This window comes from Poecilia reticulata, linkage group LG16 (genome assembly GCF_000633615.1).
Source record: "Poecilia reticulata strain Guanapo linkage group LG16, Guppy_female_1.0+MT, whole genome shotgun sequence".
Classification (NCBI taxonomy): Eukaryota; Metazoa; Chordata; class Actinopteri; order Cyprinodontiformes; family Poeciliidae; genus Poecilia; species Poecilia reticulata.
In genome coordinates this window covers 11,978,018-11,994,855 of record NC_024346.1, presented here as the reverse complement: position 1 = coordinate 11,994,855, position 16,838 = coordinate 11,978,018, and the positions used below count along the sequence as shown (strand labels likewise).

Sequence of the window (16,838 nt, the reverse complement as noted above, 5' to 3'; positions counted from 1 at the left end):
TTAAAGAGGAGAGATGCTGACCTTCCTCTGATAGCACTGTGCCAAACTCTTCTCGCTGTCCTTTGTCCAAATAAAACTAAACTTTGTATGATTAAATAAAAAAAAAAGAGTAAATAGGTTGACAGTAAGTAACTTCCAAACACTTTATTCTGGCTCACTCTGCAGAATTGTGTTACATTCATGTAGAAAATAGAGTTTACACATATAAGCAACATATTTCACTTGTAAGTCGGATAAATATATGTGGCCTTTAAATAGCTGACTTCCTCCCATAATCTACAAACATGACTGTTAATTGTGGTAAATTTAACTATTTAAATTGCCTTTAATTGTGCGTGTGTGTGTGGTTGTTTGTCCTGTGTGTCACCGTGTTGCTCTGTAACCTGCATCTCCTCCAATGCCCGCTAGAAATATGCACCAGCCTGCCGTGACCCTGCAAGGTTAAGTTGGTACAGATAATGGATTTAGGGATATACATATAACTAAGTGTTAGAATAGTTACATGATTCAAGCATTAACTAATAATGGGAAAATGTACATTTACTACAATTTTGAGTTATTTAATTTACTGCAGACATTTTTGATACATCTATTACGATTTTATTAAAATTAGCAGATATATAAATATTTTAGAAATCATTTATTTAATTTGATTCTGTCAATTTTAAACCCTATAATACTGAGCAAGGTATTGAACATGTTTGGCAGATGGAATAAAGCTAAATCTTTTGTTGATAAAAAAAAAAAGTCTGCACAAAGCTTAAGAAATTCCCATATGAGAAATACAGTGCAATTCAGCAGAGCCATAAACTGGTCCACAGAAAACCATAAAATTGAATATGCTATTGAACTGTATGAACGCGCTGAAGTGTGGAAATTCCAACAATTACGTTGGACTTTGAACTTAGTTTGACATAAAATAATTTTTATTGCAAATATTGTTCCTTTCAAAAATATTTATTGCAGTTATTTTTTTTTTACTTTTTCACATTTTATGACTTTACAACCAATCATGTTTGTGTTTTAGGAAGATTTTGTGTAATAAACCAACACAAAGTAGTGCTTAATTATGAAATGGATGAGTAAGGTTATGTGGCTGGGAAAATATATATGACATGTATGTGGATCCAGCCCTGTTTAAAAATTGTTGCTGCTAAATTCTGCGATGGCTTCAAAATTCAGTATTTTTTTAGAGAACAGCAGTGAACAAACAGCAAGTTTTAGCAAGAAAACATAGAGATTCTCCAGCAAAATTGTTAAATTAATTGTTAAATTATTAAGTGACAGTGATTTGCTGCTTTCCACAAGCCACGTGTGAATCCATGGCTTTATAGCAATCATATGGAAGAAGGTCTTCCGGTCAAATAGATCAAAACTGTAGTTTTAGGCCTACATGCAAAACTTTATGTTCTTAAAACAAACTGAGCCAGACTATATCAAAGGGAGTGAAAGCATCATGCTGTGTGGCTGGAAATGTGAAAAAGCAGGTAAAAAAATGGGGTCAAAAGGTTTTTGCATGAACTATGGAAAAACCAAACCTGACAGCAACAAAATTGAAGCAAATCATTTTTAGTCATATTGTCATTAATGCAGTTATGCACTTCAAATCTAAATTCCATGGCTGCATAATCACAGCAGCCATTATTACACAAATCATTTACTGTCACCCTCGCATGCTGCTCCTCCCTTCTTCCTCTGTGATTGCTTCATCTGTTATTTTTTTACAAAGCAAAATGAAGAAGGGGTTTTGTTTCCTTTTCTCTCCAACAGGCTCAATCTCTGGAGAAAAAGTAGGGATTTTTTTCTTTTTCTCTTTTGGTCTTCCACAAGTTTTTTGGCAGTGTGTATTTTTTCACTCTTCACTTTCTTCCTCCCCTCCCCCCGGCCCTCCTTGTGTTATCACAACCCTTACCTTGACTATGCATGTTGAGGAGACACACCCTGTCGCTTCATTTCTACCAATCACTGAGACACGCCAAGGAGATGTACTTCCTGTGTTCTGTGGAAGAAGAGTGGAGCAGAAGAGAGGAGAGTTTTCTGGGCTTGTTTTGTTTTGTTGCCGAAGGTGGGGGTCCACTCACACACAGGGACAGTAGTAGTGGACACGCTGAGAGGGATTTTTGCTTGTGAAACATCTACTTGCGGAACGCCACTACAACTGTAAGGACGGGACAGACAAAGAGGAGGGAAGAGATAAGTGTCAATCTGTTGAGACTTGTTTGGGAATTTGAGGAAGGAGGAGAAAGTGGGGGGAGAGACAGAGAGAGAGGCAGCAAGAGGGAAAAAGCAAGGAGAATTCGGGCGTAAACATGAACCTTTCAGAAGAGTAAAAACAAGTGAGAGGAGGAAACAAAAAAGAGACTAAATAGTTGTTCAGACGTATTTGGAAAAACAAGTTTGCCATTTGATCTGTCACCCGGATAATGTCAGCACAAGGAACTAATATGTTGTGCAATCCAGTGCTTTTGGGCTGAGCTGGAGTAGAGGGGATAGACCACATCTCCCTAAGGCACACCTTCAGGTGAGTTACTCTAATGTGCTTTACTTCTGTAAGATGTCTCTAATTTGAAGCCCGATTTGAGACCTAATTCATTTTTAGTTTGAGGACTACATGCCTTGCCTATGTGTCACGGGCCTCTGCTCTCTGAAAGGCTCCTTGTGGTATGCTGCATTTTTTGCAGGTCCGTGCTGCATTCTTACTGAACTGTTAAAGCCTGTCCTCCGTCTCACTCCTCACATTCTCGTTTAAGTTGATTGTCAAATGATTTTTAACTTCAAGTAGAAGTGCAGGAATTTAAAGAAAAATAAGAATGCAGCATTTTATGTTGTTTAAACAGTAACAACCAAATTAAAGCAACATTTCAGTGGACTGAAACACAATTTCTAAGGGTTTGAAGTACCTATGTATGTTCTTGACTTGACCTGTACTTAGGTATTTAATCTGCAGTACTAATGCAAATTGTAATAATTTAACTGACAACTACTACCTTGTTCTAGGCTCTTCTCATTTTGGTGCAATGGAGACCAAAAACGGCCATCTTTAACACCGGTGACACACTTTCTAATCTAACAACGATGGACAAACTTCTCCCTAGAGGAAAGGTCTCTCGGGATCCAAGTCCTCTGTCAGGAATGAGGGGCATCTTCCAGCGAGGAGACAACAATCAAAAACAAAACAGGAGGAAGGAGAGCGAAACTCAGAAAATGAGGGATGAAGAAATGGTCGGCATGGAGCGATCGATGGACAGAGACAGACCTCCCCGCATCAGAGATGGAGAAAGAGAGTGGAGAGATGGAGAACGAAGGCAAGCCGATGGCAGAGACAAACAATGCAGAACGTCGTCAAATGTAGAGATGACTCAGACTGAGCAATATGTAAAAACAGGGACAAAGAAAGGTGACACGTTTCCCAGAGAGAGAAAGGGAGACAGAGATCCTATCACAAGAAAGATGGCAGAAGGAGAAATGAGGCAGAGGGATAGACCCAGAAGAGAACAGATGGAGGACTGGGAAATGGAAAGATCTAGGCGCCAAGACGGAGAAAGAGAGGAGATCCAAAGAAAGGCAACAGAAGATGGAAGAAGACCACCAGAAGGTATCAGAACACAAAAGAGAGAAAGATATAAAGTATCTGGTGTTGAGTTTCAAGACAAGAAAGGAGAAGTGGAGGGTTCATGGGTTAGGAGAGATAGGGATGCAGGTAGAAAAAGAGATCAGTTCAGAGCTGTCATGGATACAAAGGGTTCTGAAAGGTGTTCTCCACAAAGGAGACCAGAAACAGAAATGTACGCTGGAAGGACGGAGAGAACAGCAAGGAAAGATGCCAGGAATGAAGGAGATATTGATGTGAGAGAGTTGGAGAGAAGGGAAAAAGTGAGGGACAAAGATATAGAGCAGAGGACCCCTTTCAGCAGGAATGAGGTGTTCTACCAGAGCAGAAGAGCGCGGGGAAAGGATCGAGGTGGAAACCAGGAGAGATATAGGGAAGAAAGACGTAAGAAGAGAGAAAAGGATAACTGGGCAATGGACAAAGATGTCAGAACAGAAATGAGACCAGCAGACAGAGAGTGGGAAACAAGGCAAGCGGTCAGAAGTGATGGCAGGAGGGAGGATGATCAATATAGAAATCAGAGACAAGACAGAGAGGGGAAAAAAAGGCAGGAAGATGGAAGGGAAGGCGTAAGCAACAGATCCTTGAGTGAATCTTCTCCTCGAGCAACACCACGAGGCCAAATCAGTGGAGAGTGGAGAAGCAAGGGGCATAGTGACATGAGGTACATAAGAGATTCTGAGAGGGAACAAAGAAGGGAGGGCAGTGTTGGAAAAGAACCCCAAATAGGTGAGAAAAGACAAAGGCAAATTGTAGGAGGCGAGAGGTTTGACAGAAATGAAAGCATATCTTGTGGTTCAGACAAGACACGGATGTGGTTTGAACCACAGAGGGGCACATCACAACCAAGGCAGAAAGAGGGGAGGAGAATAGACGAAAGGGAAATAAAGTCACAGGAAGAAGGGGAAAGAGATGTGTGGCAATTACGAGGGGATCCCGATGAGAGGAACATAACCCAGAGTAAAGAAGTAAGAGGACGCAACGAGGACTCTGAGGGGTTGAGTGTAGATGGAGACGAGGAGGAGGAAGTCTGGAGAGACAGTTTTAGTGAAGACAAGGAGCCGCTGTCCAACAGTGGTAGGAAGGAAGCTGAGAGAAGCTGGCGGACGGATATTCAGGGAGAAAACTTGTTAAATAGCACTAGTGGCACAGAGGAAGAAGGTGGGAGCTCTACTGGGAGTAGAGGAGGGAGTGTCAACAGCTGCAATCCAAACAGAGACAGAATGCTGTCTTCAGAGTCCGGCAATGTGTTTCTGTCCAGTGGGGTAGATAATGGGCATGAGATGGAGCAGAGATTTAGGATGAGGGAGAAATTTAGTGAACCTAGAAACTCAAAGAAAAGAGAAGAAGACTCGGCAACAGGGGATGAGGAAGTGATTAACGCAGGGCAACACGGGAGAGAAAATAAGTTGATCTTCTGTGCAGTTGGGCAAACTGTTTCCCGGTCAGAAACCCATGAGGTGTCACTGTCACAAGATGACGAGGGAGGGGTGGAAACATATGACACAAATATAGAAGATCATCAACGGAGAAGTGATGAGGATACACGTAAACCTCAGCACCACCCGACACCAAGCAGAAGGAATCAGCAACCAAGGGGAGAGAGCCTCACTTCAGGAGACCCGAGTGGAGATGGCTATGCAGCACCTATGGACCTTCAAGACAAAGAAGTTGAAGAGATAATGAAAAATGATATGGGGATAAAGAAAAGAGACTCAAAGACCGACAGGCTCCTAGAACAATGGAGAGAGAAGAATAACAGGAAAGAGGATCTTCCTCATTGCAGCAGCTTAGAACAAATTCAACCTTTCCTGAATCAGATAGACACTGAAGCAATGACTCCAGAGGAGGTGGAGGCCATTCGCATCCGAATGAGCGGGGTATGGATGGATCCTGAGCGAACCAAGAGGCGCTCCGATGCCCCTCACCTTAAATGGGCCACAAGTGTAGTCCGTGAGATCCTGGGCCACTCTGGTGAACAGATAGAGTACGAACCAAATTCGGGGGCAGAAGAAAACCAGCATGTCAAGCAGGCTGTGAATGATGAGCATCAAGAAGAGGCTGAGAGCAAGAGTGTGAACTTGCCTGTTGTGACTCTGACAACAGATGATCAACAATCAGAGCCAGATCTGGAGGAAGAAGAGGAGGAGGAGGAGGACTTCGATTTTAAAGGTATGAGGCAGCCCTAAAGCAACAAGCATGCTGACTAGTTTACAGTTATGCATGTTGTAACACATACACACACACCCTCACTCTGACACACTGTTTAACACTATGGGGAAGGAAGATGACATTTTGGAGCAAAGGACAGAAGCCGGGAAGGCAGATTTAGCTGAGTTAGAAAAAGCAGCTGAAGAAACAGGCAGAGAACAGGAGGTGGATATGTATCTAAATGTGAGCGACACACTCTACAAGCCTAGAAGCTGTCCCATTCTTAGTTATAAATCTGAATCTGACCTCCTGACTCTCCCTGGAGAAGGTGAGAGCCAGGAGGTGCCAGATGAAAATGGGCAAAGAGTAGACGAAAGACAAGGAGACAAGACAGTGGACATAAGAGAGGAGACCTTGAAGAGCTCCTGCAGCTTTCAGGATTCCGTTCCTGAAATTCGTTTACGAAGAATGGGGATCCGTAAAGCCAAAGAGAGACAAAACAGAGAGCATGTTGACGTGGAAGGAGAAGAAGAAGGTGCTGGAAGAGATCGCAGAACGAGAATATTTTCTTCCTCAGGTAAACCAGAATAACGACTGGGGAAAACTAGAAACATCTACTCGAATCCATTAATAATCTCAGAAAGCTTCAGAATCACCTCCTATTTCTTGTCACTTTTTAGGCGTGATTGCTTCCACAACGCAAATCCTAATCCAAATTTCAAATCAACACTACACACATTGTCATCTCCTGATCTTCTTATTGCTTCTTCTGTTTTCTAGTCTGAATGACATTTGCTTCCTGTCGTGGCAATCACAATCTCAAAGCTGTAATCTGCGTCTTGTCACTGTCAATAATCCAGAACTACTCAGAGCTTGAGTGCTTCTCGGAATAGGAAACTGTGTCACGGAGTTGTTATTACATTCAGGGGAAATTACAAGAGGTGGGGAAAACCACAGGTGTGCTTTAATAGGAGGCAATCTTCAGTGATCCTTTCAGACACAAGAGAAGCATGAGCTCTGGAAACAACTAAATCTATATTTAATCTAATTTATTTTCACTTTTTTTCATATTTATTACAAGTTTTATGTAGTTTGATTTTGGAAACAGTCTTAAATTATTTAAAATGCTATTTTATAATCCCACTACAAATGTATATTTTCTTATTCTAGATGATAATGATTTTAAGAGCAAAAGCTGGGGAGAGGCAGAACTAAGGTGAGTTTAGCAACATTTAAATGATTCTTAAAATATATTTGTGTCAAAAAATATAAGCAATGTACTAGTCCTTGAACAATTTTAGTTATTTATCATTTTTTATCTAGTGTGAATTATCTCTGAAGCCTTGAGTTTGTTTTGTCATAACTGAGGTTTTAGGCAGGTGTTTATAAAAGCGCTGAATTAACATGTTTTCTTTCACTTCCATTCACTTACAGGAATGCTTTAAACTCCAATATAAAGAAGAATAGAAAAAGTTTTTACAGTGAGTATCTGAGTTTTAAGCTTTGATTTTGTTTACTGATATTATTCACTTTTAAAATAAGTCTAGCACAATATATAAAATAACACTGTGGTCTGTAATTACTTTCACAGTTTACTTTCTGTCAGTCAAGCATTTATAGGGTAAATTTAGGATATCAGTAAATTGCAGGGGACGTGACAGGTCTGCAGATCACATCAGATCTGGCCGCATTGACAGAAACCATGACATTGTCATGCATTTCTCCTCACAGAGCGTGACTCATTTCTGTGTAATTCCAAACCCACTGGGTGTTTATCACTTAATCACGTCACGTCAACGTGAAATTTTCTCTCACATACACAAGCAAAGGCAAATGTGTGTCAGTTTACTGTTTAGGTCACACAGCTTTATAAACTGATGTTTTAAGCGATCTGACATGGAAGCAGTTTGCCGTCTACTGGCTCACATGGCTCTTGTGAGAATGTGTTTGTGCTTGATCTGTATATAAATGAGTTTGTGCAAGCCTCTGCAGGTTTCTGCAAGTGTTCATCTGTGGCTGTGACTTTGCATTCCAATATGTAAGAGTAAAAGAGTTCTCTGACTTTGTAACGCTTTCTGTTTGGGCTTACAGTATTTCCAAATCTCGTAGGTTTAGATTTCAATATTTTTCAATATTGTTTTATTCAACTGATAAGTTTGCATCTAAGTGGGAATGACACAATCAACTCCCAAAAGACACAAAAATAATGTTGAGGAGTTGACTTTTAAAAGTCAAGTTGTAAATGATTTCTACCTTTCTCAAAAGCCTTTGCTAGAATTATAGCACTTCTCATAGTAACCCATAATCTTTTTGCATATCTCCAGTGTTTTTTTTTTTTCAATTTTTATTGTAAATGCTTTTATTGTGAGCTAGAAGTCTTTGAGGTTGGAGAGTCCATTTGTTAACTCACCATACGTTCTCAGGAGTCTGGTTCAACCTTTCCAAGCTTTATTTGTTGTGGTGTATTTTTATGTATTTATATTTTTTATTTCTCTCTCTACCCTGGGCTGTCCCTTGAGTCAAAAACAAACAAACAAAAAAAAACACATGCTTCCATTTTGTTTATACAAGACACAACTTGATCTCTTTCCAATGTCTCCGCTAAACTATGTGTATAAAGGTGTTTTGTGGGGGAGAAGAAAGTAGGACATTTGTCCAATAACTGTCACTGTTTTCTAATTCAAGTCAGAGGAATCAAGTTGGTTAACTTAAAGATTACTTTAAATTTGCTAGACGGCTGAATAACCTTCAGCCTATCTGTGTCTGTCTCCTCTCTTTCCTTCAGATCGTCCTCAGCTCTATCAGCAGTACAACGAGGAGTCTCAGAACATTGAGATTCTGCGTCAGTCTCGCTCAGACACCCTCACAGTGGGCGAGGGAAACAGTCGCTCCCCCTTACCTTCACCTCCACCCGCTCGCAGACCCCTTCCTCCTTTACCGGCTTCCCCACACCCTCATTCCCTGTCGATATGTGGTCACTCCATCGCCCCGACCTTGTCTCTTCCGGACCGATCGCAGAGCGAACGCAGGGCCTCCTCTCCGAGTCTGTCCTTCTCTCTCACGCAGTCGTCCTTACTTTGGAGGGATCTGCCCAACGTCTGTCACAACCCGGAGCTGGTGAAGCTCACAGACGATCAGAGGCGACTACAGGAGGTGAATATCTAACCACACATCAGGAACACGGTCCACATTTGACGGTTCATGTCTGTTTGTGTGGAGCAGATAACAGTTCTTAATTCTGATTCTCTAGAGTCTGTTTTAGTCTAATGGGTCTCCCTAAATGCTTCACAACATTAAGGAAGATAGTGCCTGATAATCTTTAATTTTCCCTTCATTCTCTTTAGCATGTGAATGTTTTATCTCGACTTGTTCAAGAATTGTGTAGTAGCAAACAGTAATCTGCTCTTCAGTCTCGGGAAATTTGCTGGAAACCACTGACTCAAGAGACTGGAAACTGCAAATAGCCTTTCTCCTATTTTCATAAAGACTCTTGAGACTCACAAGTCATTTCCATTATTCAAACCAGACAAATGTTTAAAATGTGAGTTTTCTATCGCATACAGCAGCTGCCTTTCAACAATTAAATTACCGTCTCATCATTGGACTTTAACTTAGAAAGCTTATTTTTCTCCTGCCCACTTCAGCTGGTCAGCTAGATTTTATGACTAGAAAAACTAAATTTTTATTTTTGCCATTAGAATGACCTCTTTCAAAATAGTAAGCTGATTTCTCAAAATTATTATTTTCTGACAATTCAAACTATTGTGTTTTTTTTAAAATACATTTTTATAAACAATTTTTCGTAATTCTATGCAAATAGTCACTAATCTGTCTATACACACAGTTATATATTCCAACTACATTTTTTTGTGATAAATGTGATGACTGTGTATCATAGCTAATGAAGAAATGTAACAAAATATTACAAAAAGTCAATGAAAATGACAATTTTCTAATCCAGACATTTAAGTGTATATGTCACTTCTATACATAGAAATACATTACATGTTGTATCTCACAGAGCCACAGGGAATACTACAAATTAACTAGTGTTGCAGAAGGCCAATTTAATATTTATATTTCACCTTTTGAATCAAATCAAATAAAAATGTAATTTCTTTAGATGCCTCTGTATGTCCTGTCCAAACTTAGCCTTTTCAACCAGATATACGCATAATTTAAATTAAAGCAACATTATACTTTCAAAAATAATATTGTTCTTGAAATGTATTAACAGTAATATGATTGATTTGTTTAGCTCTAATATGCTGTTGTGCTCTGGCGGTAATATAAGACTGCTTCTTTTCTTTTTAGGATTCATTTCCTTGTGCTTGTTCATACTTGTTGCGCCACACCTCAAACTCCTGAATTCACACAAATCATACTGGCTTACCACATTGCAGAATAACCCTTCAACTGATCCACTATTTTATTAGCTGTGACTCTGGCCAGAAGGTGTCATTGCATTACTTGGAGTTGCATTTCTTTGATTGCATCAGCTTTTACCAATACACGTTAAAAGGAGGTTGATTAGTCATTTCAACTACATGAATATAAGCAATCATTTCCTTCTTTTAATCAGTTCCGTGTTTTCCCCTGTTTTATTTTATTTTTGCATGCAAGGTGAGATTTGAAGTGTTGACCTCAGAGGCCTCCTACTGCAGAAGTCTGGACATTGTTGTTGGACATTTTGTCAAGAATAAAGAGCTAGAGAGGCTGTTGACGACTCAGGACAAGAACTGGCTGTTCTCCCGTCTGACTGAAGTTCGCGTCATCAGTCACAGGTTGGATGTTTTGTACAATGTTGTCAATCAAATTTTACATCCATCTACGCTTGTTAAATGGTGCATTCAATTCAACTAAGAGTTGTGCATAATATTGATTGTGTAACCCCCGTTTGTTAATGAGAAAAAAATACTATGAGCGCAAAAAGATTAAAGTTGTTTCTTTGCAATATCTGTTTCAGATTTTTAGCGAAGCTGGAAGAGCGTGTGGAATCTGATGTTTTGCACTTTGCAGTGTGTGACATTATTGCTCAGCAATGTCGACGCTTCAGAAAGGTTTATGTGCCCTACCTCACCAACCAGTCGTATCAGGACGCCACATACCAAAGACTCATGTAAAAAGTTTGGCTTTTCATTTCTTCTTTTTGAGATAGATATCCCATAAAATCTAACTAACGATATTTTTTTCTGTGCTGCGTTGAGGAATGACAATCCTCAATTCAAGCGGATTGTGGACACCTTGGAGAAGAGTAGTGTTTGTCAGAGGCTTCCTCTCCGTTCCTTCTTGGTGCTTCCGTTCCAAAGGATCACCAGAATTAAGCTGCTGGTCCAGGTAAACCAAACACCAGTGACTATTTGGTACATTTAATCCAAATGTTTTATCTTTTTTTTTTTCCCTGATCCACGTGCTTTTTCTGTGTAGAATATTGTAAAAAGAACAACCCCTGGAACAGAGGAAGCAGAAAACACCATTAAAGCTTTAACACATTTGGAAAGGGTACAGAAACTCCCTGCCTTCACAGTATCTTTACAGTTTAACTTTATAAAGTAAAAGTGTGAACATTCTTGTTTTTTTTTTCTTTCTGTTTTAGATCATTCAAGAGAGTAACGACAGCATCACTGAAATGAAAACCATTGAGTCTTTGGTATCGCTAAGTGGCAAAGTGGAATTTGTGGATTGCAAGGTGAACAACCATTCACTCAGCCCTTACATTTATAAACCCACACACAGATCAGTGAGAAGTTAAGGTGAAGTGTCTTCACATGAGTTTTGGTGCCTCATTTTACATTGTAGTATCTCTGATTGAAAATACGTATGTTAAGCAGTTAAAATATGTGGAGGTAAATGTGTTAAAATCCAACCAATTTATTAAATGAGATACATTCTAATGACATATTAATCAAAGGTCTTCCAACACCTCTTGTCTTTTACAAATTTGATTCAGTCCTTCAAACAAACAAAAAAAACAAAACAACTGGTAACACTTTATTTGAAGGGGTGTGCATAAGACTGACATAACACCTGTCATGAACATAAAGAAGTCTTTATGAATGTTTATGACAGTTGTCATGAAGTGTCATTTGGTAAATAATGACACTTTTAATGCAAAGTTTCTCTAAAAGTCGCATTAAAAGTGCCAACTTTGCATGATGTTTTTAAATTATGATAATTTAATGCAAAGTTGGCACTTTTAATGGACTTTCAAATGGACTTTCTCTGCTAGACAAATTCCTCAGTTGTTGTTGAACATGTTTTTCTTGCTTGGTTCAGTTTGTCATAAAAAGGTTTTATTTTGTATACAGCATCAAGCCACACATTATAAATACTTTGCAAATTCACATAACAGCTGATTAACTTAAATTAGGACCCTGTTATTGAACATATTAATTAGCTTTATTTTCTGGTCATGTTTCAGACTCTTCCTCTCATCAGTCAAAAACGGCGGCTGGTGAAAGAAGGTCCCATCACTCAACTGATGGATTCTCTAAAGCAAACGGAGAGAACCATTTACTTACATCTCTTCAATGACCACCTGCTAGTATCGACACAAAAAGAGTGAGTCAGCAAACAGATCATTTTGTGTTGTCATCAAATGTGATCACCATCACCATCTACTGCAGCCTGTTATCCTCCTATCTGCTGCCTGTGTTCATCATCGGTTTAGTTTTCACATCCTTTCTCTTCCACTGCCTGACTTGTGTGATTTTTTTTTTCTTTTGCTGCGTGCCTTTCGTAGAGGAGGAAGGTTTACCGTCATCGATCACTGTCCTGTGGAGGATCTGCGTACCGAAGACTTCCGTGTCAAAATCCTGACCCTGCAGAAGAACAGCTTCCGCTTACACTTGGCACAGAATTCCCTGCTGCTAAGAACTGAGACGAAGTAAGAGATTGCACCGAGGACATCTGTTTGGTTTCCACACCATTAAAGTTTGATCATTATGCATTACTCACTACGTTTTCCCAATCAGGAGTGATAAGCTACGCTGGATATCTGCTCTCTCCAGGACTTGTCCTGCAGTTGATTTTTCTACTGCAGAAAGTAAGTTTTTTCCACAAAAACTGCATTCATGCATCAATTACAGGTACATCTCAATAGATTTTAAAAGTTTATGTATTCCAGAAACTCAGTCCACTAACTGTACCAGATTTTATAGATTGATTACACACAGATTAATACCTTCAAGCCTTTTATTCTGCTAATTTCAATGATTTTTCTCTGACAACCAATGAAAACACAGTCCCATTATTTCTTACATTGATATATAAAACATTTTAATAGAGATTAGTTAGTTTAATATCAGCATGAAGGTTATTATTTCCAAAAGGTTCTTTTAATTGGACAAAAAAGCCTCACTGGATCACATATTACAATTTAATGAGATGCATGAAGTAGTACATTTATATGAGAATTGAATAAACATTTTGGATTTTAGAATGTGATTTCAGAATATTCGATATTAATTAGAATGTAAATAATTAATAATGTGATGTAAAGAAACCCCCATTTCAGGCTGATGCAAACTGTAAAAGGCATAAACACGAAAGGAGCCACTGGTATCTTTGTCAACTAAAAATATTTACAGTCAGCTAATAAATTGCTTTAATTGAGAATAATAATAATAACTAATAGTACTTGACTCTGCATCTGCTTATTTAATAACATGGATTATGCCAATAAAAATCCAAACTTTTTCTCCAGTCAGTATAACTGACATTGCATTTTGCTGCCCTCTAGTGGATAAACAGTTGCTCATTGGTATGTGGTACACCCATGTTTCACGGGTTGTGGTGTCAGTAATTTGCACGTTGCCCAAAGGGAGTTCATTAGCAACCAAACATATGTTGTGTGTAGTGTCGCAAAAATACAGATGGACAGTTGGGATTCACTTTTGCCCATGTTTTGTAATACACTGTGAGTAGAGTTAAACTAAGTAAAGAAAATAAAAATTAAATAAATCAATGGAGCAATTCTAAAATTGTCCAGATGCTAATAATACTGTGAAATATAGTGTTCGTGTCCCAAATGGAGATTTTCATTTACCTCTTACCTGTTAGGTATTACAGTGAAAAAAAAACTGTTAGAACCCCTGATCGTTTGTGTAAGCTTTCCTGATAATTAAAGTAGTCTGTTAGTTAAGTAAAACTGGATATGTTAGGGTGAAGATTCAGCTGCTCTTTCTCATTATGTATGAGGTCATAAAACATAAATACAAAATCAAGAAAAACCTAAAACAGACCAATTTTAATTAAACACGGTTATTCATTGTAACCCTGTCCCCAATTATTAATAAATTATTTAACATGGTTTCTTTGCTCTTCATCCAGATTTAGCACAGATGCAGTGTATCAGAGCTTACGTTGCTCAGCAGCCGGATGAGATGTCTGTGGAAAAAGCAGACATCATTCTGGTTCACCAGGACAGCGGAGACAGTAAGACAATTGCTTTCTTTCCCCATTTTAATGAATTGCAGTGTTTAATGACAGATTCATATCTTAGGACTGAAAAGATATGTGCATACAGTGCTGTGAAAAAGTATTTGGTCAACTTCAGATTTCTTCTGGGGTTTTTTCCCCCCATGTTTTAATTTCTCCGAAATTCAAACAAATTTAATTTAAGAAAATTACTTTGGATCTTAGCCAAAAATGTAGCAAATATCTTTCTAGACTTTTCTATTCCCTCTCCAGTTGCAGGTTGATTTGTATCTCAAAGTCAGGCTTGATCTGTTGCTTTTGGAGAACTTTTAGCCTACTTACAGTTGTCAGACAGGTTTTTACATAAGCGACTTCTTGATGCCACAGGTTGGTAATGAGTAATGAGGCCTTGTCAACTTCTAAAACAATGTGTTTAATCCCACCAGAAGAGTTTCACAAACAAGCAAAGGCTTCTTCATAGAACTGTAAATTGAGATTATTTTGCCGGTTTGTTCACACTCGATTGTTTTTCTCTGCAGATTGGATACAGGGGACTAGACTGTCGGACCAGCATTTTGGATGGGTGCCCAATTCCCATTTGCAAGTCATAAGCAACGACAAAGTCAAGAAGCGCAACCTGTCGGATGCTCTCACACTGACAAAGGCTAAAGCTGCTGTCTGAGTACAACACTAAGAGTGGCAGTGAGCTGAGGGATGTCCTGAAAGGAAGTTTCTCTGCTGTGTGCATTTTACTACTGAAAATGGACCATAACTATTTTGACATTTCTCTGTGTTAGCCGTTCATGACAGGGCATTGGCTAAAGAAAAAGTTGGAGAAATTCAGCTAAGTGCAGAATTGGGCCCCACATGTTTCACTATGTGGAATAATGATAAAAAAAAAAAACAAGCCTGAGAGTCATTCCCCATTTATACTCTCAATGATTACCTGATATACAAACTGCCTTGGTATCATTGAGGATTTCAGTGTTCACAGATATCTTAAGTTTTTTTTTAACTTCCTTTCTTTGAGAAATATTTTGGTAAGGTACTAATTGTTTGTATATGATGACCAAAGAAATAAAAGTAGTGTTAAAAAAAAAGAATCCATGTATGCATGGGAGCAGACAGGTATTCATTCTTAATAATACATCTATGTACAGAACTTGAACAAAACATTAAAATAAATTCATGAAATAAGAAAACATCTGATTTCTGGATATGCATTGATTTGGAGTTGTGTGCCTTCACCATTTATAAAATATTTGTCACTATTTTTTATTGACAATGCTTACAGTGCTTTTTAAAACTATTAAAGGTTTTCAATTTTTTTCATCAAAGAAAGATCGGAAAAGTTGTGTTAGTATTTGCATTCGTCTCTCCACGTTCACTTTTTGTAGAACCACAGACTGCGGTGTGAAATAGCAGATATTAGAGGATTTATCTTTGCACGTCTCAAAACTGTATATTTTGTCCATTCTTTTATGCAAATAAGATAAAGCTGGATGACTGTGAAAATTAATTTTAAAGTCTTACGTGAAACTCTAAAATGAACACTTAAATATGCTTCAATCTGAATCATTCCAGCATTCCTCTGGCTATCTTTTTGCTGTTGCCGTTCTTTTATGGTGAGCCTTTGCTCCAGTTTTACATCTCCCAGACTGTTAACATGTTTTCTAATTGCCCTTAATTAAACCCCATCTATCTTCTTTATTAGTTTTACATACTGTCCTGCCACTGCTGAAGAAAAACATCACTTTACCATGACCCTGGGAGCATGTTGGGCCTACAAAGCATTTTCTTTATCCCCCCCAAAAAAATTATTGTGGTTTCATCAAAGCAGAGCATCTTCTACATATTTACTTTATTCTCTACAAGGGTTTCGAATGGCTTTCTTTCAAAAACAGCTTTCTTCTTTCCATTCTTCATCGGATTAGGTGCTGTGCCAGCAGACTCTCGCACCTTAGATGTGAATCTCTACATTTTCTTTAGAGTTCCCCCTTTCCCTTTTGGTGACATCATTGATTTTTCCTCTCAATTCTTGATCAAAGTAAATGGATGGTCAGTGCTTTGGTAAATGCTAGAAGCTTTGTTAATAATCTAACCCTGCTCTAATCTTCTCCACAGCTTCATCCATGTGTCTGCTGTGCCTCCTGGGTCTTCATGACACTGTTTGTTCACTCATATCTCTTACAAACATCTGAGGCCTTCACATAAGATATGACTGCAGTTATACAGAGTTTAAATTATGCAGAGGTGGACTCTTTTTGGAAAATAAGGGGCAAATTAGGTAGTCGATTTTGCATAGCACTTTACAGGGGAGTGAAAGTAAAAGTGGCTAAATTCAGATAAACACTTTTTTTTTAGAAAGTTTGGTGTACAATATGTCATTTTAATTTTACATTAGGCATTTTTTCCATCGATCATATAAAATCCCAACAAAATGTATGTAAATTTACCAAATGTGAAAAAGAGTGATTTTTGCATTCCAGTGTAGCTGGATGAGCTTCTGTGTACAGAACAAATTGTGAACAGTTCATACAATGAAAATAAAAGGTCCACGCCAGGCACGTAGTCTGCCTTAGGCGTGACTGTGAACTTGGTTCCTCGCTCGGCTTGGCTCGGTTTCCAGGATTTCCTACTGGATCTGCCTCCTGCCACT

At 38.7% G+C, this 16,838-nt stretch overlaps 1 protein-coding gene across 4 annotated transcripts; it reads left to right on the top strand.

The window, feature by feature from the left end:
* The first annotated feature begins 1,814 nt into the window (after positions 1–1,814).
* On the top strand, positions 1,815–15,376 carry arhgef5 (Rho guanine nucleotide exchange factor (GEF) 5). Of its 4 annotated transcripts, none has more exons than XM_017309710.1 (16): positions 1,819–2,521; positions 2,998–3,595; positions 5,036–5,782; positions 6,932–6,977; positions 7,196–7,242; positions 8,547–8,914; positions 10,385–10,545; positions 10,728–10,880; positions 10,969–11,098; positions 11,189–11,263; positions 11,358–11,450; positions 12,183–12,322; positions 12,504–12,647; positions 12,736–12,806; positions 14,093–14,197; positions 14,719–15,376. In XM_017309710.1, the coding sequence occupies exons 2-16, from the start codon at positions 3,076–3,078 to the stop codon at positions 14,859–14,861; spliced, it is 2,943 nt and encodes a 980-aa protein (XP_017165199.1). In that variant the 5' UTR covers positions 1,819–2,521; positions 2,998–3,075; the 3' UTR covers positions 14,862–15,376. The 4 variants fall into 4 exon arrangements, with proteins under 4 accessions (XP_008429704.1, XP_017165198.1, XP_017165199.1 ...); XM_017309711.1 differs by having other exon boundaries at positions 1,824–2,521; positions 5,717–5,782; XM_008431482.2 differs by having other exon boundaries at positions 1,815–2,521; positions 2,998–5,782.
* Positions 15,377–16,838: the final 1,462 nt, after the last annotated feature.